This window comes from Dioscorea cayenensis, chromosome 15 (genome assembly GCF_009730915.1).
Source record: "Dioscorea cayenensis subsp. rotundata cultivar TDr96_F1 chromosome 15, TDr96_F1_v2_PseudoChromosome.rev07_lg8_w22 25.fasta, whole genome shotgun sequence".
Taxonomy (NCBI): domain Eukaryota; kingdom Viridiplantae; phylum Streptophyta; class Magnoliopsida; order Dioscoreales; family Dioscoreaceae; genus Dioscorea; species Dioscorea cayenensis.
The window spans coordinates 1,281,776-1,306,565 of record NC_052485.1 but is presented as its reverse complement, the minus strand read 5'-3'; the positions used below and the strand labels follow the sequence as shown (position 1 = coordinate 1,306,565).

Here is a 24,790-nt window from a genome sequence, read left to right as displayed (position 1 = left end):
ACCATGTAATGGGCGTCCTCGCCCTGACCATGTAGTGGAAGTTCCTCCTCATATAACCAAGTAGTGGCGAAAGTTGGTAACCGCCACATCCTCATGTAATCAGCGGTTGTAGTCTCTTGGTATCTTAGATAACAAGTCATGAGCCAAAGCACTTTTAGAGGCACGAAGCATTCGGGAGAAGCATTGGATTGATCAAGGGAGAAATCAACAAAAGTCTGGGTTAAGTTGGCTGCCTAATGGTGTTGTAGGTACATTTTATTTACTCTGCTTGTGCATTGTTAACTCTCAGAGAGCGAGGCTGGCTCGCAGCCGCGAGTTGGTAAAGGCCGGTTGCGCCCATCGTACAAATACTTTACGAAAGACATCCATGCATTCTTGCCCAAAGAACCTTCCACTCGGGTAGGACGTGACAATTACCATGTTGTTTTAGTTCTCTCCTATTGAAATCTATGTTGTACTCCATCTATGTTTATGAATAGGAGCTTTATGCATTTATATATATATATATATATATACTTTCACTCAGAAAGAGCCAAGACTGATTAACAATATCCTTCTCATTGGAATTATCCTCACAAGCCTCAAGCCTTTCAAAGTGATTTGGGTGGCCCCATCCCTTATCTCGCCTCTCTATCCCATAATTTGTAACTTTATTTTATAATTAATATATTATATATTTTTAAAATTATTATTTTTACACAGCCGTGAAAACCACAAAAATTATACATAACAAACAAAGTCCAAACAAAACGAAATGAAATGAAAACCAAAGAACAAGAAGAAGAAGAAACCAGAGTAAAATACAAAACTCAAGCTTACCAAAACAACCAACAAATAGAACAGACTACATAAGGTAAATAAGAAAGCGAGGGCCACTCTTCGAATGCTCAAGCGCCCTCAAAGTCGAGAAGGGAGTGGATCCACTTCCCGGCATATATATATATATATATATATACGTTTGCGTATGAGGAATCAGAAGTCAACCTCAACGGTAACTCATCACGGGTATGCTATCGGTAGAATCTCGAAGCTTCAAGTTCCTTTCAACTCATTATCATTGCATTTAGTCCTCAGACGAGTTCTGGTCCGAGTAATACCTCTAGTCCTCCATTCCATTATTGCATGACAGCGGGTTTATCTCAGAGGCTCATTCAAACCATCAACCTGCGTATTTCTATAATTTGACTATTCTTTGATATGGTGCTTGTCGGCATTGTTGCCTTTGTCACATAAATAAATAATAAATAATTGTTTAGCATGTTTGAGTGTTATTTTTGCCTTTGGTTACAGCCTGCTTCGGTCACCGCCGTGCATTACAAGATTTAAATGTGTGTGAAATTTTTGAAAAGTTGGTTTGAGATCTAAAATATGTGACAACATTTTTGTTTAAAAATGAGTTTGGTGGTAAATCCACGTCAAAACAATGGGCACTACTCCAAAAATTAATGAGAGCAAGTAAAATGAATGATGAGGTAAAGACTTGTTTTATATATAATTTAAGTCTCAAAGGTGCTACTATGATCAGCTAGTTGATAGATTATATCTTAGAAATTTTCTCATAGTTAGATTATAGGATATGAACACTTTCCTTGAAGTTTCAGCCATTCAAAATTACATGGTACAGGAATTTTTTACGAGGTGCATAAACCATTATAATCGATACATTTCTATACTCATCTATCTCTTAAAAATAGACCACTCATCACAGGTTCGTCAAAAAAAACTGCCCATGAAGAGTGCTTCCATTTAATGATAAGGTTGCTTTGAGAAGAGTTTTAATTGGTTGTTTCTATTACTTGGCCGAAACTCAGTTTTGTATGTACAGAAGAAGTCATCTTTCGGCCGTCTTTGACTTATTTATTTTTAAATTTACAGAAAAACCAGTCTTTGACTATTTCTTTTTCATTACAAGGGCCCCCTCAAAGGGCCTTGTCAAAAATTTGGGCACCATTGCACAAAGTCTCAATCTAGAACCACTAGAGAAAGATGGTTTTTCAACATAATCAATTATAAGAATCAGAATACTTTTTCAAACCCACTGACAGACAATACAATTCGTTGATTTTTCCATACATATCCGTATTAAAATATATTTGCTTAAATCTATTCATGTTTTGAAAAATTCAGTAGTTTCATCAGTATATAAAGAGGTGCATATATACAACTGAACCCAACTCATCTATAGCTTTCATCTTTTGTCAAAGGCCTTCCTTAATCACAACATGCACAGCTACATGAGATCATCATCCTCTCTTCTCCTCTTTTCATTCATCATTCTTGTCCACAATGCAATAGCCTCAGATTCTCTCTTTAACTTTTGTTCAAACACCAACTACACAGCTGGTGATGCCTCTCTCCAACTTAGACCAGTTATTTTCGTCATGCCAGCCACCAAAGGTCAACCAACCGGCTTCGCACTTGGCACAGTTGGTCACGGCCAGAACAAAGTCAACGGGCTCACACTCTGCCGTGGCGACGTCAAGCCTGCAGCATGGAACATGCATCAGAAACTCTGCCACTCAACTACGTGATCTATGTCCTCTCAAGAAGACGCCATCGTCTGGTTTGATGACTGTCTTTTTACGCTACTCGGACTTAGAATTTTTCGGTGAGATTGACAACAGTGATACATTCTATATGTGGAACGTTCTAGAACGTGTCAGATTATTCGACGTTTAACAATAAAGTTAATGAACTTTTGAATGAGATTACACTGGAAGCTTATGTTAAGCCATCACTGTTTTGCAACTGGAGAGAAGGGAGATAAAGATTGGAGGAGGAAGAGAAGCTTTATGGTCTGGTTCAGTGTACAAGAGACCTTTCTGGGGAGGACTGCAAGAAGTGTTGGATGGTGCCATTAGTCAACTCCGAGCTGCTGTGATGGTAAGGGGGTGGAAGAGTAATTGGTGGGAGTTGCAACTTTAGATATGAGTTGTACCTCATTCTATGATGTATAAATGTTATAGTATGAGATATATATATATATATATGATGTATAATAACTAGGATATGTACTCTCTTTGAAGAGGAGAGTAGGTATTTCCTTCGACGCTTTCTCAATGGGTTCTTGTGGTGTATTCTAATAAACATTTGGCTTTGTTAAGTGATACTTTTGAGCGTGCTTATAAAAATTAAAGTTAGTTTATATGATAATAAAAATATTATATGAATATATGTAACTAATAAACATAAGTAAAAACGCATTCATTAAACATAACATAAAAATGAAATGCTGACAAATCATATGACAAAAATGTGCAGCTCCGTGAAAATTAATTTTTCGATACATATATATATCTTCATCCTAAAATGAATTGAATTTCAAACCTAGCTACATCTTAGATAAAAACACAAATATTTTTATGCAGTAAAAGACATGGTGTGAATATACTAAATAGATGTTGGCACATGATCAGTTAAAAACTTTGAATAAAAATTATTTTAAATAATGCTAAAGTTTTATTCAAATTGACGTGAGACCAATCAATTTTAACATTAATTTAAACACATGAGCTGTGTGAAACAAAAATAATTATGAAATCATCAATACATTACTCTCTTTCCAACTCATCATTTTTAGTCTTATAGTCATCATCACATAAAAATTTATATATAAATTCAATTTAATAATTTATAGTATTTATTATTCACTTAAACACATATATGATAATTTATCGAGCTCAACCAAACTATGTGAGAGTAATTTTTGAGATTTTAACGCCATTCCAACTCATATTATTTTAGAATTTTATGGCATTAACTCACTCAACCTTATGGTCATCACATGCATCAAGCATACTTGTACAGAAGATGAGCAAGTTGATTAATTAGCAATTTAGCAGCAAGTGGGCATTTGCAGCTGTGGGACATACAAAAAAGCACAACACCAGTTGAGTGACTCTTCACATCACAGGTAAAGAGTATGTGGTTCTGCTTTTGTTGAGAGAAAAGGAGACTTGAGTTTGCCTTTTGTGTTTATTAAGGTTTGGAATCATACTGACATTTGCAAGGGGTGTACTTGACCAGTTTGAGCTTACCTTTTTTTCAAATTGAACATTTAAATTGCCTAGCAAAATGAATAACTCCTCTTAAATCTCACATGGAGCACTTTTTATTTCAAAGAAAACTGTTCAAAAGCCACATCACTATACATATATAGACACAAAAATGTTGAGAATGTGATATATTGAAGGTGAACGGGTGGCAGGAGGCATGGAGATGCATGACAAGTAACATCACAGCATGGATGAAGGTGTAGCTGTGGGATGTTGCAGGCGATGGAGTGGTGAAGAAGGGAAGAGCATGGCACTGCAAGCCGGGATGGTCACTGTACCATGCGTGTGGTGAAAGAGATGAGCATGTTCTCAGTGTTTTTGGGGTAGTTAAGTTAGTTGGTGTGTTTTGAGAGAAATGAGTATTATATTTACTCAATCTCTTGTATTCAGTGTCCAGCCAATGCTGGAGCAGTTTAAGGATAGGGCATGGCCAATGGGCTGAGTTAGTGGGCTGGCAACCAATGGGTGCTCAGCTTTGTGGTTCTCTATCTGTAATTTTTATAAATATAACGTTAGTGCTATGTTGGGATTGGCTGGTTACAAAACCATTTTAAAAAGTCCACTAAAAGTCCACTCTCTTTAGCTTCCTTTGACCAGAGAAACTATGTGGTGATATACCAAGGCATTTCATTAAACACCTTGGTATTCACTGGACCTTTCCTCGAACACTCACTTCCTCTTCATCACTATACATTTATAGACACTAAAAATATTAAAAAAAAAATCGATAAGGATGGTCCTTACATCACTATAAATCTCTATGATAAAGACGTTCGTGTTGTGCCAAACACATCAATAATATGGAGAAAAACAAAAAAAAATAGTAGCACACAGAGATTTACATGATTCAGTCTATGTGACTTACGTCCACGAGTAAGAAGATAGAGATTTCTTATTCTTTTTTTTCGAGGGAAAAAAAACTCATATAAATAATAAAGGAAGAACTCTATATATATATTCAAATTAAAATAAAATAATATAACAAGCTCAAACAACTATACAAACACGTGTAAATCACACCAAATAATAACCTAACCCCATTTCGCTCAAATTTCCTTCAAAGTTCTTTAACTCAGGTGCAAACTTAACTTCTCTCCCTCAAAAGCATCACACCATGTCACAGCCATTTGGCCACCTTAGCCTGGAGGAGATCCTCAACCATGTTGCTGAACAGATGGAATCCATGCAAGGAATGTCTAGTAAAGATATCAAAACAGTCATTGCATGGATTCTTTGTTTTTTAGCTGCTTCAATCTCTAGTGCAGGAGGTCTGGGTGGTGGCTCCTTATTCCTCCCCATACTTAAACTTGTTGCAGGCCTGCAAATCAGGACAGCAGCCACCTTCTCAGCCTTCATGGTCACTGGAGGGTCTCTCACCACTGTCATATATAACCTCTCTCTCAGGGACCTCACTGATAGACTATGAGATTACACTCCTCCCACAGCCATGCTTGCTTCTTGGAGTGAGTGTTGGGGTATTCTTCAATATTATGTTTCCAGAGTGGCTGATAACAGTGTTGTTTGCTGCTTTCCCGGCTTTTTTCTACATTCAAGACATGCAGTGCTGGTGTAAGACATTGGAAAAATGAGACTGAAGAGATTAGGAGAAGGGACTGTGGAGATGATGAGGTGAGCTTGGAGGTGGCTACAGCCATGGATGTAGAGATAGTGTGTGCTACTGTGGGCACTCCATGGGCAAAAGTTGGTGATTTTTGGTACTGTGTGGTTGTCTTTTTGGTCTGCATGTTCTTCTTGCTGACAATGATGGACAGGTATGTTAATTATGTTATCTTGTTCTTTATTTCATATTTACTCCATTAAGATCCCATAAAAACCAAAAAGTAGTCTTGTTATCAAACTTGCCAATTTATTTACAATGTCATAATCGCACACCCACCCTCCCACTTGATCATAATGGGAACAACATTTGTGACAAGAGATCAATCAAAAACCTGCTGTCATTTTGTACCCAACCATTACAGTAAACTTTTCTTTTGTTTTTTTTTAATAAAGTGGATAAACCATTAAATATATTAAATTAGATTAAATTAAAACCTCACCCTTTCTCTCATTAGTTTTTCATTGATCATTTGATAGTTATCTTTGCAGAATTTCATACACATAAAACCATGTGCTGTCGGTTACTGGCTTATCACATTATCCCAGATTCCACTTGCCATTGGTTTCACTCTATACATCTTATATGCAAAACATAGACTATATAATGAAGATCATCATGATGAAAATAAGCACATGAAGGTTAGTTTAACAAGAAATAACTGTGTAGTATGTTATTAATTTGAATATGCAATATCTAACTAGAAGGGGTGAAGTGGACATTCATGCAGAACAATATTGTAAACCAAAATGGGATTAGCACACAGCCCAAATTTATCTTCCCAGTAGCTGCACTCTTATCAGGCATTGTGGGTGGTCTCTTAGGCATTGGTGGAGGATTGCTAATTAATCCTGTTCTTCTTCAAATTGGAGTACCTCCTCAGGTTCCACATCTATTTAACCAATTTCCTAACTTTAGAAGTTACTTCACTTCTGATGTTTCAACTTAAATTTCAGACAACAGCAGCAACAACATGTTTCATGGTGTTGTTCTCTTCTTCAATGTCTTCAGCACAATACTTGATCCTTGGCATGAAAGGTGTCAAACAAGCATTGGTTTATGCTCAGCTGTGTATAGTGGGTTCAGCTCTTGGGTTAATCATGATGGAGAGAGTTGTGATAAAGTCTGGCAGAGCTTCTCTTATTGTGTTCATGGTCAGCATTGTCATGGCTCTGAGTACAATCTCTATTACTTCATTTGGAGCAATAGATGTTTGGAGTGATTACACTGACGGCAAAAATATGGGTTTCAAGCTCCCTTGCTGAACTTTTGATTAAGCTCTGCTACTTTTTAAGTACTTACTTTGTCAAGACTTATCATTTATATATTTTCAGGGCTTAAAACACATGTTGTCAACTTACAATATATATATATACTATATGTATAAAAAACGTTCGTAACAAGCAGTTAATAACATTACTAAAATTATGAACAATAGTACAGTAAAAAAAAATATACAGTATTTTAATTTGAACAGTAAATCGTGATCCAACAGTAAATCAATATAATCTGAACCATTAATTTTTTTCCTATTGGATCTACGGGAACAAAAATTAAAAACCAAACTAAACGTAATAAATATGTTAATGTGTCTGCATTTCTCCTTTGTATTAACTGTACCCAACTGCTGACGTTCGTACTCTGTTAGGTTTTTCCAAGAGAATTCAGAAATAAACACACACGCAAGCCTCCTGAAATGTGCTGCAGCAAAGGTTCTAGAATAATGTGATTCAAAATAAATCACAATTCATCCAAAAATATAGTATATAAAAAGTATAGACCCCTCAAAACACAATGGATGCATATAGCATATGATATCAGAAATATATGTATACTCTACGTATATTCTCCTTTAGATCATGGTGTTATTACAAGTCTAATCTAGTCCCACATCACCTAATTGAAAAGGGAGTCTATAGCCATATATATATATATATATATAGAGGATAACCCCATTTTATTAACCTGACTTTTTAAGTTTATCATTGTGTGCATCATTGATGTTTTTGTTGAGATTTGATGGTGCGGAGCTGGAGGAGGGATTGACCTGAGAAAAAAACCCTGAGTGAAGTGTTGCTGAGTGAAGCTTTGTTAAGTGAAGCTTGCTCGACTCAACGAAGACGTCGGATCTAATCAAAAGGAGTAATGTTGCAAGTTTAGCTTAGTTCCACATCGTTTAATTGAAGTGTATTCCATGGACATATATGTGGAGGATGCCCCACTCTATCAAACTGGTCTTTTGAAATTGTGGGTCTCCAGCTGTATGCATAAGGTGATTTGATTAATTACATATTTTCACCTTTACTTAATTACAATAGGAAGATAGAAATCCCCTCCCAATAATTTCATCTCCACCATGCATACAGGGTTAGTATTCCACTCCCATCTCCCATTCTCATCATATTATCATAAAGTCAATTATGGCTTATAAAACAACCAAATGGAACTTTATGTTGATTGAAATTAAGTGATGAGCTACAATTTTGTTATATACCAGAGGTTCGGAGCAGAGTCCGGTCCTTATATTGACCAATTTTGTGCAAAATATTAATAAATAAATAAATACCAACATGTACTAATTGAACATTAATGTTTTATTGACTTTTAAACGCCAACACTCAACTACAAAAAATTGTAACACCACTGGAACTCAACTAAAAATAATAATAAAAGAAAAATTCTAAATTGAAATGGTTATATACATAATTCAATATTTACTATAAATATTTTTTTTAAAATTGGGATGTATTATTCAAATTCTTGGGTCCCAGTCCTTTGCCCCAGCTTCTAAAGTTTTTATCCCATCTCCAGGCACTTAAATTTTTTTCTTTTTCCTAGCTTCCTCACCCTATTGATTGACGGTATTTTTAGTGGGTAAACCACACGCATTATAAGACGAACAAACAGTCCCGAGAGAGGAGCAGTACCACGATCTACGCCAAGAGTGAGAAGAAAACACAGGACACAAGACAAATCAAAACATGGGGAAAGAATAAAAGCACTATTGGGAGAATAGACTCTCCAAGGGCAAAAAAACAATTGACGGTATCTTCATTCATCTTTGCTGGATTTCTTTGTTCTCTTCAATTATCTTCTGTTTTTTTCAGTTAAGTATTGAAGTATTTTTTTTTTAATTATAATATAGTTTATTTATTTTATTAAAAAATTATATAATTGAAGAGGTTATCATTATTTTATGTTTTTAACTTATTTTTAGGCATTATCATTTATGATGTTGAATCCCCACTAAATAAAATTATTTATGAGATAAGCTTGGACTTCAAATAAATTTAGGATTCGCCCCTGTTTTATTTGTTATATATACGTTATTTATTCTCTAAAAATACTCAAACAAAAAAAATAAAAAATAAAAAAATTGTGAAGTCTTTAAAGTTATTACTGCACACATGACTTCAAACCCATCAAACAAGTCTACGACGGTTATGAATTTCTTAGTCGAAGCTGAACAATTGGTGTCCCTTAAAAGGAGATGCATTTTGGATAACATTGCTATTGATGAAGAACTATTTTTTAGCATCCCTAAACGTAGGCTGCCGGGTCACATTCTGAAAGTCAAATTTGCTAAGGCATTCAACACAGTAGATTGGGATTTCCTTTTTGACCATTTGAAAGCAAGAGGCTTTGGGGACAAATGGGTGGGGTGGATTTGGAGTATTCAGTTTTCTTTGAAGGTAACAATCCTTATTAATGGCTCTCGAATGGATACGTTCGCTATCAAAGAGGGTTGAGACAAAGAGATCCGCTTTCACCATTGTTGTTCGTGTTAGTGATGGATGTACTGAGTCGATGTTCTTTCATGCACTAAGATCTCAGGTCTTGATCGAAGTGCCTCTCGGTGAGTTTGGAAGTAAATGCAATCTCCACTATGCTGATGACCTCCTAGTGTTAACCATGAGAGGTCTCAAGGATCTCAAGACAGTGAAGCTGATCTTATACTTGTTTGAAAAGTATGACCGGCCTTAAGACTAATTTCTCAAAAACTCCGCCTATATTCGAGTAATATGGGAGAGCTCCCCTGTGAGGTTACAATAGCGAGAGACTTTAAACCTGCAGATGGGTACACTTCCTATCACCTATCTTGGTATCCCAATTTCGGGAAGAAGACCTCGAAAAGCTAGAGTGTGAGGGGCTTATTCTAAAAAAATTAGAAGGTATCTTTCAACTTGGAAAAGTGTTGCATCTCTCTTGGGGGCTCCTTACTCTTGTGAATTCGGTCCTATTTGCGCTCCCCACTTACTAGATGTCTATTTTTAGATTACCAGGCTGGGTCATCAAGAAAATTAACCATATCAAGAAAGATTTCTTGTGGTCGAGTTCGGATATTAACCACACGGACCTGTTGTTTGAGTCCATTGGAAGAACATTTGTCGGTCTCGTGATCAGGGGGATTGGGGAATTCTCTACCTTGTTAATTTCAATCAAGCATTGCTGGAAAAGTGGTGATGGAAGTTTTTGACTGAATTAGATTGTGTGGTGCAGATGGTGGTCTAATTTAATTATGGATTGTTACATTGGAATATGTCTTCTAGATAGATCGCTTTAGGATCTCCTCCTTTCGGAAAGGGGTCTCCAAATGTTTACCGGCATTAAGAGGTTGCATCTTGAAGGGTATCAACGCAAGAGCGGAAACCCTTTTTGAAAGATCGCTGGCTTAATGGACGGCGCCATGTATTTGTGGGTCTAAGGAATACACTCGCTAATCAAGATCTTGCGGGACCTTGCTTACCTTTTGAGGAGACTCCTTTTCGGAGAACTCGGATGTTTTGAATTATCGAGATTGAATATGGGCCCCGGTTGATGAAGGAGGGATACAAAACGGTTCACAAGGAATGGTATATTGTCTGTGAAGTCCCTCTATAATTATCTAAATGATGGTGGGTTGCGCTGTCCGGTTGCAATGCTCTTCCGCGTAACACGTGCCCAAGGAAAAATTAACTGCTTAACTAGTTGGTGTGGAAAGATAAGGTCCTCTCTTGAGAATCTCCGTAAAGCGAAGATGTAATCGTCTCCTAACAACAACGTGCGTGATGTGTCACTCAAGGATTGAATCGATTGACCATCTTTTCATTCAATGTTCCTTCACCAAATAGGTGTGGGACTATTTTGTTCGACTTCTATAGCTGCTTAGCCCGCCTAGGTCTACTTGCAACATCTGGGAATCTTGGAGGAAACATGTGAGACCACCGAGTAGGGATATCAGGATCTTGTCGTTAAAGCGATGGTGTGGAATATTTTGGTTTCCTAGAAATGATTGAATCCTTAATCGTCGATGTCTTGTCGAGACATGCTCTTATCTTAAAGATTTACCATATACTTTTGTCCTGGTACTCAGCAGCAACATAGGGGCCCAAAGTGAAGCTGGAGGATTCCATGTCTACCATTTGCCAAAGTTTAGAGTTTTTAGGCCCTTGAGTGGAGGCGGCTAGTCGGGCCCTAACATCTGAGGAGGATCACGACCAGATCATGAGCTAGGGTATCTCATAGAGTTTAGTTGTCTTTCCCCCTTTTGTGGTTTTTATTGTTAGCTCCTTCTTGCTTTGTTTGTGGTTGCTCCATAGCTTGTGGTAGCTTGTTTTTCATCTTTTTTGTTTCCCCTCCACCTGTTGGGTGGTTGCCGTTGTTCTTGCTTTCGCTTTAATTAAAGTGGTTTATCCATCTTTTTATAAAAATTAAAAAAAAAAAACTATTACCGTAAGTCACACCTGACCATCAAATGATCCCCATGCACTGTTCTTCTATATAAAAGCTATAGAGGACACTTACGTATGAAGTGATTCAGTTTATCAACACTCCTTTATAACATCAAGCCACGACACTGTCATTTTAGCCACCTTATCCTTGTGGAGCAGCTTTTAATTGAAGTGGTTTATTCATTTTTAAAATCAACACCCCAACCATAAAATGATCCCCCATGCGTTGTTCTTCTGTATGAAGCTACAGAGGACACTAAGTACAAAGTGATTCAGTTTGTCAACACCCTCTCGACAACATCACGCCGTGACACCTGCCATTTAGCCACCTTATCCTGGAGGATGTCCTCAACCAACTGGCTGCTGAAAAGATGGAATCCATGCAAGGAATGTCAGGCATAGATATCAGAACTATCATTGCATGGATTCTATGTTTTTTAGCTGCTTCAATCTCTAGTGCAGGAGGTCTGGGTGGTGGCCCCTTATTCCTCCCCACACTTAACCTTGTTGCAGGCCTGCAAATCAGGACAGCAGCCAGCTTCTCAGCCTTGATGGTCACTGGAGGATCTCTGGCTGCTGCTGTCATCTATAACCTCTTCTTAGGGACCTCACTGATAGACTATGATATTGCACTCCTCTCACAGCCATGCTTGCTTCTTGGAGTCAGTGTTGGCGTGTTCTTCAATATCATGTTTCCATCCTGGCTAATAACAGCCTTGTTTGCTGCTTTCCTGGCTTTCTCTACATTCAAGACATGCAGTGCTGGAGTGAAATATTGGAAGGGTGAGACTGAAGAGGTTAGAAGAAGGAGGGACTGTGGAGATGGTGAGGTGAGCTTGGAGGAGGCTACAGCAGTGACTCAGGGGACTCCATGGGAAAAGTTGGCGATGTTGGTATTTGTATGGATGTCTTTCTTTTAGCCTGCATATTCTTCTTGGTAACAAGGATGGACAGGGTATGCTAAATTTTTGTTTTCATTTTCTTTTATTATATATTTGCTTTTCATATCAATTTTTCCTTGAAAAATTAGTAAGTGTTATTAAACTTTGCTAATTTATTTACAACGTCATATTCGCACCACTTGATCATATGCACAGCATTTGTGACAGGGGTCAAACAAAAGGCAGCAGTAGTTGTGCATAATAATTAGATTAAATTTGAAGCTAATTGAAATAAAATGGATAAATCACAAATTTATTAGAGAGAAAGCTCACCTTTTCTCTCAAAATTTCTCATTGATAATTTGATAATCATCTGTGCAGAGTTTGGCACACATAAAATGTGGTGTTGGTTACTGGCTGATCACGTTGTCCCAAATTCCAGTTGCAATTGGTTTCACTGCATATGTCTTGTATGCAAAAGCAGAGGAAAGTTAGTTCAACAAGAATTTGTTTGATTTTTATATGTTACTTGAGTATCTAATATTTGACTAGAAAAATGAACATTCATGCTAAGAACATTGTAGGCCAAAAATGGGATTGAAACAAAGCCCAAATTTATTTTTCCAATAGCTGCATTCTTATCAGGTATATTGGGTGGTCTCTTCGGCAATGGTGGAGGATCATTAACTAATCTTGTTCTTCTTCATATTGGAGTACCCCTCAGGTTTCCCATCTATTTAACCATTCTCTTTACCTTCAAAACTGTTAAAAGTTTTTTTTTTAATATATATATTTTTCAACTTGAACGGCAGACAACAGCAGCAACAACAAGTTTCATGGTCTTGTTCTCTTCTTCAATGTCTTCAGCACAATACTTGATCCTTGGCATGAAAGGTGTCAAACAAGCATTGATTTATACTCTGCTATGCATTGTGGGTTCAGTCCTTGGATTGATCATAATAAAAAGAGCTGTGGTCAAGTCTGGCAGAGCTTCTCTGATTGTGTTCATGCTCAGTATTGTGATGGGGCTTAGTACAATCTCTATTACTTGCTTTGGTGCAATTGGTGTTTATAGAGATTACACTGCCGGCAAAAATATGGGTTTCAATCTCCCTTGCAGATGAGTTTTTAATTAAGCCCTTCTACTTATTTTCATGGCACGGTCATCAACAACTCTCCACTGTACAAGGCTTCTCATGAATTTTTTAACTTCCAAAACACATGTTGTCAACTTGCAATATATATAAGTTTCTCATGCAAGCTATAAAGGTTTAATTACTCCGTCAGATTCTTCAATAGAATTCAGACAGAATTCAAATTTAAAAGAAAGAAAGAAAGAAAGAAAGAAAGAAACAGTAGGAATGTGCTGCCCACTCAAGGCAAATAATAAGATAATGCCATCCAATTTCAAAGGTTTAATTCACCAACCATGTTCCAAAGTGAGTGAATTCGTTAAAAACTAATAAAAACAATAGCCGCCCAATTGATTCTCCATCCTGTCACAAGCTGTCCAAAGATTTCTCTTAAACTTGAATCGCTCTGTTCTTCACTAACCCTCACATGGCTTCCTACTTCTTATCAAGTCAATGAACCCTCAATGGCCAACTTTTCCTATCAATATATATATACATTCATTGAGCTTAACCTCAACCTCTTGAGAAGCAACTATGACAACAACTACATTGAGAGCCTTTGCACTTATTGCAACTGCAATACTTGGTTCAATCAGCCAGGTGCAAACTTCAACGTCGGCGGCACCGCCGAAATTGGGACCTGAGCACAAACCTGAATGGGTGGGCATCAGCTCAAACCTTCACCACAGGCGGACACTCTAAGTTAGTACTATCTTGTTTTTATATTTATAGCTTCATTGCATGCAGAGTATAATAACAGCTTGTTGTGCTTCTGCATGGCAGCATTCAACTATGACTCCATGCACAGCGTACTGAGGGTTTCAAAAGCCGACCATGATGCATGCCAGGTTAACAACCCCATTGAGAGTTCACCAACGGGAACACGTTGATCATGCTCAAGTTTCCGGGGAAGAGGTACTTCATCTGTGGTACTGGAGGCATTGTAGTTCAGGGATGAAAAATGGAGATTGGATACAGTGGCTGCAGCAGTGGCAACACCACAGCCAGCTTCTTCTCCTGTGACTCCAAGCCTCGACCTCCAAATGTCACCTCCTCAGCTTCCTAAGCCTCCATCGGCGTTACCTTTGACTCCTTCCATGCTCAGTCACCGAAGCCTCAGGCTCATGCACCGAGGACTCATATTGTTGCACCTTTGACAGCTCCATCAAGCTCACCATCTGTAGCTGCTGAGCCTGTGCAGCCAGTGGCACCATCATCGCCATCTTTGGCTCTAGCTCCCTTTGGTTCGGCTCAAGCACCACAACCTTCGGTAGCTGAGAATGTTGGCCGGAATGCTAAGGTTGTGTTAGGTTTTGGGTTGGGAGTTTTGATGCTCTCTGTTCTTTGAGAGTGAGAGAGATGAGCTTATTTATTTTTCTGAGAAAATGGATTATGATTATTTCTTGTTTTGAGATAATTATTCATATAACTCTTGTGCAACATGAAATTACTTGCATATTCCATAGTATCCAGCTCTTATCTCCATCTCATGACACGCATTTTGAACAAAGAAACTCGCGACTCATAATCAAGATCCATTATTACAATTATATTTCAGAAAAACATCATTCAGGAAAGTTCCTAGATTTCAAATCTGGGACGTTTTTAAATCTAAACCGGATCATCATCTCACTACGATTGCTTACATAAATATCGTATACTCATCGTTCACGATCATCATGACAACATCGTAGAACGCTTTGCTTTTCTACTGCTCATAACGATAAAAGCTATCGATTACCATCCGTCACTATATGGACATCCCTAGATTTGAAATCTAGGGACGTCCCTAGATGATGAGTCCTCTTATATTTAATAAGATTTGAACTTAAAACCTCTTAAATGTTTCATATTAAGTTTTAACAATGGAGTCAATAACACTAATTTATGAACCTTTGGTTTCGTAAAAATTTTTAAAAAACAATAGAGTCAATAACACTAATTTATGAAACTTTGGTTTCGTAGAAATTAAAAAAAAAAAAATGTGGAGTGTGAGAAATTAGAGCATACAAAGGAGAAAGCAAGGTGAGAGATGGGTGATTAGTTTTTTTATTTCTTTAATGAATTTTAATTTGAATTCTAACAAGGGGCACATGTGCAAGATTCGTTAAAAGCAGGGGGGTTGGTAGGTACTTAATAAAGCTTGATCCACCATAACAATTATGCACTTAATATAATACATTTTACATTAAAAACTCAACTACTTCTTGAGTACTATTAGAATCCACTGTACCTCAAAAATTCACCTTTGATTTTTCTGTACCAAAAATCTAACTTCTAGACAAATCTAATAGTTCAGAATTTTTGACAGACCCTCTTGTATGAAAACAAATGAAAACACAAAACAGATAAATAGAAGATTATTAACAGCCCAAACAAGATGATTTATTTGAATATACAGTAAAGCAACTAGAGTTCCTTTGATTAGCTAAACATCACCAATGATAGATATGCTAGCTTGTTAAGCAACAACAGTCTCACATAAAATTAGGGGTACAAATCAGTGATGAGTCTCCTTCTCTGCTCAAGCAACAAGTAGGCATGATTCAAAGAGATTGACATCAAATTGAAATCAAGCAACAGGGGACAAGATTCAACATCCTGTGAGGTATCTACGTCTGCGGGTGGCATGAATTGCCATCATAGGGAACCCAGGGTAGCCGATGACAGGCATCATGAGCTTCTGCCCTGAGGCTTGCCCTTGGGCAACATAGGGAGTGGGTATCACTGGAGGATGAGGTACAAAGCTCGGTGTAGCATTCAAGAGTTTGACCTGCTGCTCCAAGCTCTCTTTCTCTGCTCTTGAGTCTCTGCTTCTCATCACGAAGCTCATTCTTCTCAGTCTGCAAGGCAAAGGCAAACAATATTCATTATTGAATAGAAACCCCATATTTCACTTCGTACTGCACATTCAACCACGATACCAAAGAAACAAATCTCAGGTCCCAAGAAGTAACAAGAGACTTAATCTTACAAGAGAGAAAAACATTCCAGACAAAGTGAACCTAATCACTCATGAAATACCAACAGATATCTGCATATTTCAAACTGGTGGATACCACACACAAAAAGCTCCTCACAGGCTCATATAGAAAATGCAACAACAAAGATCACTGAACTCAAACTTCAAGCATGCACTAAAAAAAAACATTAATAGGAATCTAAATTCAATCAAATCTGACAAAGAGATAAGCCCAAACAGAACATAAGCATTTAAGCTATCTCAAAAAGAGCTTTCATGATTCTACCTAGCCTAATAGCATGAAAACTTCACATTAGTATGCAGAATCCAATGAAATATTAAAATTATAGGCATGGTAAGTCGATGGTCATCAAAGATTCCACCATCTCATTCAACTTTCAGAATACTACTCCAAAATAGTTATACCACTAGAAAAAGGCATTATTTCAATAAATTGTTCCGCATCGTGGTCTTCATTATTAAAAATATGTAGAACTCCATTTAAAATCGAGCATGACCTTAATACATCAAATAAATTTTTAGAACAGCTTTTGATTTGCATTAACAAAAATTGCTTTTGATTGGGCCATCATGGGGAAAGAATGCACTCAATCATCAGAAACAAATTTTTCTGCTAAAAAATACTATATCAATGGTAGGTTAGGAAACTCTACAAAACTTGACAACAATGCAAAGAACTAGAAAGTTGTGAACAAAACAAGTGCCAATAATTAACCAGGAAGCTACAATTTTAAAAACTTGTTATCCTCGAAAACAAAAATTTCAAGAGATTTAAAACTAGAGATACTACGATACAGGGTATGCTAACCTTCAACTCTTTGATCTTCTCATGAAGCTTCTCATTTGAATCTTTTCAGCTTTTTGTACATCAGTGAGCAACTGAGTCACCATATGAACAGCATCACTTAATATAGCTGGATTTGTCCATTTTTGGTGGCTTACCAGGATCCAAGATGGAACCCAACTCTACAAAACCTTAAAACCAATTCTAGGATTAAAATCACAGATTCACAAAAATAAAAACATACAACAATGGCATGTGCCTGGGTGACTAATGAGCCATATAAAATGCAAGAGGTAAATATACTTGTCATTCAGTCTATCCCTCCTCATTTTCTCCCTGCATGCCTTCGAGCTCGGCCCACCGCTGGACTCTGTCCTCGCACTGTAACTAACAAATAATAAGTAGCCATCGTCCGACCATATAACTCAGAATACACATCCACAAATTATGCAATCATACCGTTTGCTTGAGCTAGATTCTTTAGGCCCATCAGAACTCACCTGGGAGCCATCAACTTGCAAACTGAAAAGAATACTGAATGTCATAAAAACAAGAGCAACAAAACAGAAACAACTAAAGAAAGAGAAACCAAATGACTCCTGGGTATCAAGATCATTATCAAAACAAAATTCTTAAACCACAAAAATCAGGGAAAACAGTTCAATTGAATAGAAAAGCAGCCAAACTTCTACCAGAAACCAAAAATTACAGGAAGACGAACTCTTAAAATGTCGACAATATATGATTTTTACGGGTTCCAACAATTTACAACATTCTCACATGAATAATAAGCAAAGAGAAAGTACCTACAGTCTAAACAAGCAACCTTTTCCATCATTGAGATTCAAAAAAATAGATGAAATTCGAATAGATGACAAATCAGAAAGGGGAAACATCCAGGGAATCAAAGCTTGCTCTTTTGAGCCAATACTCGCATGAAAACACCAAAAACTAGAACCAAAAGAGAAAAATAAAAAGGATCGAAGAGGATTCAACCCAATAGAACCTGGCATTGGGGGGGACATTGAGACCCTGAGGAGTCCAGAAATAGCCAGAGTCCCCTGCTCCAAAATCAACCACATGAACAGGGATGTCGCCGATAAGCGAAGGATCGAAGGCCCAATTGAATTCTCGAAGGAAGACATCCCTGAATCCCTCGAAGTTCGACCTAGGGTTTCAGAGGATTTGGGGAAAAAGGCTGATAATTTTGGTCTTTCCTTTCTAATCAATCATAGAGCCAGGAAGACTCAAAGCGTTATCGGGTAAACGGGCGTGACGTGCTTGGCTTTCCAACCACACGATTGAAACCTTTTTTTTTATATATATATATACACTCATATAATAATGTTTGCGGATCAGGGTCCATAGTCAAAAGTATTTGGATCCGGTATCTGGTTACTAATTTGAATAATTTTTCCATATTTATATGATTCTAATGACTTGATTGATTGTTCTGTGTGTTGGGTAAAATTGTTCCGCACTTTCTCTGCTTTTTGATATTTTTTTGTCGGACGCATTAACGGATAACTACCTACACTCTCTCCCTCTTTATTTATATATATATAATTAGTAGAAAAATTATGGAAAACTCATTGGCTACAGCGCAGTATTACAGTGGTGTTTGTTACTGTTTTGACGATAAAGTATTGTTTATTTTCGTCATAAACATCACATCTGACCATGGTCCCATTTAGAAATCCAATTTGTTGGACTGTGGTGATCCCGATGAGAGGGTTTCCCTAAATGTACCTAGTTATTTTTATTTCAAATATCAACAGGTTGCTTTTTCAGGAATTTCTTTTCCTAGTGCTGGGTCTATCTCTAATAGATCTCTCTTTTATGTTAGTGTTTTGATCTGTATATCTTTTCTAATATGATTTTCTTTCCGGTTGTTTCAATAAACAGGTTATCCTCTATCAAGCGAAATCGACAAAAATATTAACATGTATTTGAACCCCGTGGTACTTTGAAAAAAGGGTACTTTGATGGAATATGGGTTTTGTATTAACATCTTCTGAAGCATTTGTTAAGGAAACTGAAGGCAGTTCTAATTCGTTCTTTTTTTTTTTTTTTTTAAGAATATTTGATTTGGACATAAATAGACAACTTTAATTCAAAGATCTATATTTGATCAATTGTCTTAAAACAAATCGCATGTTTATTATGGTCATACAATCTAAGAAAAAGATGGCAAGTCCGTCCGAGGACTTCATCATAACTATCCACTGCAACGAAACTCATGGTTATGAAATCGGTTGTGTGGTGATCCCACTTGTGATTCTTTCTAGCGGGGTTTTATTTTCTGGTTTTGTTGGTGATCTATCTCTAATAGATCTCTCTATGTGTGTTTTTGATACTTTTCACCCTGGGTTCTCATGGCAGTTTTTTTTTGGTTGTTTCGGTAAACGATTTATCCCCCTGGCCATGCAAAAATCCGTGACAAATATTGTATTGTGTTACTTATTGTTTTAATTAAAAGAGATACTTGTGATAGAGCATGAAGTGATCGTGCATATAACGTTGTTGCTACCTAACTTCATTTTGTTCGATTGTTATAACCATTAGAGTTCGAACCGTTGTTATTCGGTTTTAACATTATTTAAATGCAAGCTATTTTTACGACTTTTTTTATTTTAATAAATTTATAATTTATCCACTTTTATCATAAAATAAATAAAAATAAAAATTCGCACGCATATTGGGAATAAAATGAATAGTTTGAATGAAGAATTAAATCATTAAAATTTAAAAAAATAAAAGGGTCATATAATCCCAATCCATTGCTTTATTATTATTATTCCGTTTAATAACGAACAAATAAATAAATTATCTAAACCGAGCACCATGCTTTCACATCAATTAAATCTTTTAATGGATATATATTCACATCGCGTAGATGGCGACCAGAGCGGCCAAGACGACGCCGGCGCCAGCGCTCACGGTGGCGGAACTCGAGTCGTCAGCGGCGGGGGCGGGAGCGTCAGATGGCGTCGCCGCATCATCTAGCGACGGAGCGCTCGCGGGGGCATCGCTGACGGGGGCGGTGGATGCCGGGGCCTCAGCAGGGGCGGCGCTGTCGTCCTTCGTCGGGGCTGGGGCGGGGGCCGTGACGGGTGCGAGTGGGAGGGGCGGGAGTGGGGAGGCCTTGAGGGGTGGGTGTGGTGGAAGGGAGGCGGCAGGGGAGGATGTGGGGGTGGAGATGGTGGCGGAGGAGGTGGGAGCTGAGGAATGGGGAGCGGCGGCCGGGCTGAGCGGTGATTGAAGCTGATAAGGCAGGAGGAGAGCAGCGATGGCGAAGAGGCAGAGCCATAGTTCCGATTGGGATCGGATTATTGGGGGATTTAGGGATTGGGAATTAGGGATTTTGTGAACGTGCCCGGCGAGGAATGGGATTGAGGAATGGGGATTTATGGAAGGTGGAGAAGAAGAGAGCCATTGATTCATTGAAGGGATGCCGGAATCAGCAGGTATCGCACTCTGTGTTTTTCTATTTTTGGGAATGAATGATGTTATTTTTCGCGGTTATATTTAGGGACGGTTGACAAAAATCAAAAATTTTATTTTTGAATTAAAATTATAAAAATAAAATTAATTTTGATTATTATAATTATTATTCTTATTATGTTTTTGGTTGGCTAAGGTTTGCTGCTTTTTAGGAATGCTTTTTAGAATTTGATGAAAGAAAATTTAATATTACATGTTTGTATAATTTTTTTTTTAACGGCACCAACAAATTTTACATACAACATTTGAGGATCCATTTAGTACTACTGTGTTTAAGGAGACCTAACTCAAAAATTTTTAAAATTTTTCATATTTATTTTTCATAATAAAAGTAATATCAGTAGTGTTCGTATTTAATTTTGATAATAGAGCAATACCAATAGTGTTGGTATTTGTTTTTCATAATAGAACAATACCGGTAGTGGGTTATGAGGACCTGTGGTTATATTATTTAAATTTCTAATGATATTTTTGAGCCCTGTGGTTTATATTATTTTTAATTTCTAATGATATTTTTGAGATTAGCAAGCTTTTAATTTTTGTTGAGATTTTTGAATGGGCCCAACATGTCAACAAAGCCTTTCTTTTTAACCTTTGGTTTTCTATTTCCAATCTTCAAATCTCAAGGAGAATTTTTATCTTCTAAATATTATTTTAAATAATATTAATAATAATAAACAAATAAATGTCTGTTATGATTCTCTCCCTCTGCCTTGTTGAAGTCACTCTTGCAATCTTAGTGCTCACTACCCCTGTGTGGTGACTCCAAAAATTTGGAGCTTTGAGGAGCAATGCTGGGTTTTTAATGTAGTCTTTCTATCAATTCCTTTAATGAGGAAGAATCATGTGGTCTTTTTGAAACAAGTCTTTCAAAGGGTCTTTATGTTACTATGTTAGCAAAATTGGTATTTTGAATTAGTATGTGTGTGATAATTAAAACATAACCACAGATAACCTTCCTAATTACGAAAGTTGTGGAAACAATAATTCGCTTGTTTCATACATCATCATTTCCCGAATATGAAAACCATTTTTGGACATTTTGTTTTATTTTACCATTTTGGACATAGTCCAGTATTTACCACACTTCAATTAGGAAGGTATGGTTATCCATGTGATTAAATCGTATTCCCTCCATTAGGGCTATCTAGATGCTATTTACTCAAACTATCATTTGGAACATTGGGTTGGAGTGATATAATTTCATATTAAATAACTATTTTAGTACACTCTATTCCATTCTTGTTTAAATTGATCATATATTCCTTCTTTGGTTTTTATAGCATCGGATTTAAAAATGAACAAGTTAGAGGTCATCGGCCTCTTTATTAATTATAGTATTGATTTTGTTAGTAACTTTTTTGGGTTTGGTGTGTCTCCATTTACAACTATGAATCAAACCAAAGGCTCTTAATGAATGATCCCTCTATCAAAATTTTTTTTTCTAAGAGTCTGTTTTTTTTTAAAAAAAAATTTGTTCTATTTTGTTATTTTGTTATTTTGTTTTAAGGCCTTAACCATTATGGGTGATAAGAGTGTTTTTTATTTCAATTGCAGTACCTTTTGCTATATATTTGCTTGTGATACTCACTCTTAATTTAATATAGATTATGATTTATTTTTCAGAAAAATAAAATACAAAAGAAAGAGATATCTCTCAACTAATAGAAATCAAGACAATCTTCAATTTTAGCACCATCTCCCCAAGCATAAAATATTTCTTAAAAGAAACCATTTTACATTTTTCATAAATATTTCTTTCTGTTTTAATAAACTGTTAAAAATTATAGTGAAAATTGCCTCAATTTTACCATTTCCATTGTAAGTTTTTCCCCCACTCCATATCACATTCTTCATAAGTTGTATTCTCATGTATATCATAAACTATAATCATCATTTAAAAATTAATGTTAATTTAGCAGCATCACGAGCTTCTTCTTTCTATTTTTTTATTTTTTTGATTTAATTACTCATACGTAGTCCCATAATTATATATCTTTGATTATTTTAGTCGCTATAATATTTTTAAATATAATTAAGTTTTTATATTTAGTTGAATTAGAGTTTATTTTTAGTCATTATGTAGATCGAATTTAATTATCCTGAAAATACGTTGACTGAAACGATTAATCGTTAAATATGATCAACGTAATTAGTCTATATTGAATTATAAAGAGCAGATATGTACGATAATTAAATCTTTTATTTTTAAAAATTATTTTTATATATATATATTAAAAATAAAATTAAGAGGGAGAAAGGGAGAGAAATCCAAAAGAGATTTTTGTGATAAAAATCCATATCCTTTTCGCCCGCATTTATTATTGCCTCAATAAATAATGAATAAAAATGGAATGTGTTAATTGTTAAACAGGAACCCAACCATCTTTCCTTTTCCCACCATTCTATTCCCATTCACTTCACAATGCTCTCACATCGCATAGATCGCGATCACCGCCGCAACCAAGGCTCCAGCGCCGGCGCATGCGCCGGGCCTCCATGAGGCGGAGAAGATGTCATCCCCAGTGAATACTAGGGATCCCGGCGACGGTGAAATCCCGACGCTAGCTTCATCGCTCGATGGAGATTCGGCGTCAGCGGGAGGGGCGGGGAGAGGAGATGGGAGCCATTGATTCGGGGAGCTGGGGCTGCCTCATCGGCGTCAGCAGGGAGGGGGAGAGGAGATGGGAGCCGTTGATTCTGGAGCGGGGCTGGCTCATCGGCGTGGATAGAGAGGGCCATGGCGAGGATGAGGGACGACGAGGGGCGGTGATCTTAATGTGATGAGACATGATGCCGGCGGTGAGGGGATATTGGATTTTGGATGATTTGGATGAAGGATTAGGGTTTGGAGAGATGTTCCCGGGGAGAAGGGATTTGGGGGGGTTGGAGGGATTTATGGGCGGCGGCGGAGAAGCGTCACCGTTGCATCGAAGCGCAGGTACCGCTTCTATCTTCTCTCGTTGACATATGTGCCTTCTATTTTTATATTTTTTATTTTTTATTTTTATTTTTATTTTTAATTTTCTCGTTGGAATTAGATAGTGTTGTCCGCGTCAACGTCCTTGACTTTGGTCAAGCCTCATAAGTCAATTAGCGTATGTTGGTTTTAGGATAAATTGAGAAATTGTTTACTTATGGGCCCTTTTTTTTATTTATTTTTTTAGATAGATAAATCACTTGCATTAATAATAAATGAGGTTTAAAAGAAATCACAAAATGATGTAAATGGTTAGTACACAAGGAGATAGATACATTGAATTTGACATGGTGGAAATGCATAGTGAAAGTGCTAGCCTATATCATAGGCGGAAATCTCCTCTCTAACAACACTCACTACGGTTGTTTTGATATGGGATTTCATGGATTTCAGACTGGTCGCAATGGAATTCTCAAACTTCGTTCTCTTCGACTATGAAATTGCAGATACATATAGTAATAACATATGATCAATCTTTATGATAAGCAAAGTTAAAAGAAGAGATTTTACATTAAAAATACACTTATTTTGTTAAAGTTAAATATTCTAGCTGATAGCTCTAGACAAAAAATCCCTAATTTTTCATACAAGAGATTTAATAATTAATCTACACAAGCACCACATCTCTCCTGGCGATGTTGGACTGACTGGCAATTGAAAGAGCTTGCTAAAATGATTCAAAATCACTCAACAAATGTGCGTTGGAGGAAAAGTTGCTGGTGTGTTTTCATGTTGGCCTTAGTTTATTAAAGATAAGAAACGTGAATTGTATGATAAGAATTTTAAGTTTTGAGAAATAATGCCACAAAGAAATAAAAGTATAATAAAGAATCAAGTGGAGCATCTAGCTGTGATAAAGGAGTACAAGAAGGTAGAATATTATAATAATAATTATATGTATAGATGTATAAAAAGTTTTGTAGGGCAACTTTGTTATGCTTTATTAGAATACTGACGATGAAAAACAACATCGAGAGTTTAAGGAGAATTGATTAAAAAATGAACTTATGTAAAATAAATTAGAAGTAATACTTATTACTGATGAAACAAATGGGAATTTAATTAAGATAATATTGTCATATCCTTTAAATTACTTGTAATTTCTATGAACAAGTGAAAAAGTCATAAAAAGAGAGAAAGA

The 24,790-nt window shown here is 36.7% G+C and overlaps 2 protein-coding genes and 3 pseudogenes across 2 annotated transcripts; 4 read left to right on the top strand and 1 right to left on the bottom strand.

Moving 5' to 3' along the window:
• The first annotated feature begins 2,222 nt into the window (after positions 1 to 2,222).
• LOC120277203 lies at positions 2,223 to 2,881 on the top strand (annotated as a pseudogene).
• Positions 2,882 to 5,097: 2,216 nt separating this feature from the next.
• LOC120277201 lies at positions 5,098 to 6,949 on the top strand (annotated as a pseudogene).
• Positions 6,950 to 11,755: 4,806 nt separating this feature from the next.
• Positions 11,756 to 13,389, top strand: LOC120277200 (sulfite exporter TauE/SafE family protein 5-like). Its single transcript, XM_039283956.1, has 4 exons — positions 11,756 to 12,277; positions 12,647 to 12,755; positions 12,911 to 12,978; positions 13,078 to 13,389. The coding sequence occupies exons 1-4, from the start codon at positions 11,756 to 11,758 to the stop codon at positions 13,387 to 13,389; spliced, it is 1,011 nt and encodes a 336-aa protein (XP_039139890.1).
• A 2,496-nt stretch (positions 13,390 to 15,885) lies between these two features.
• LOC120277199 lies at positions 15,886 to 18,309 on the bottom strand (annotated as a pseudogene).
• A 1,752-nt stretch (positions 18,310 to 20,061) lies between these two features.
• On the top strand, positions 20,062 to 20,427 carry LOC120277198 (alanine and glycine-rich protein-like). Its single transcript, XM_039283955.1, has one exon. The coding sequence runs from the start codon at positions 20,062 to 20,064 to the stop codon at positions 20,425 to 20,427; it is 366 nt and encodes a 121-aa protein (XP_039139889.1).
• Positions 20,428 to 24,790: the final 4,363 nt, after the last annotated feature.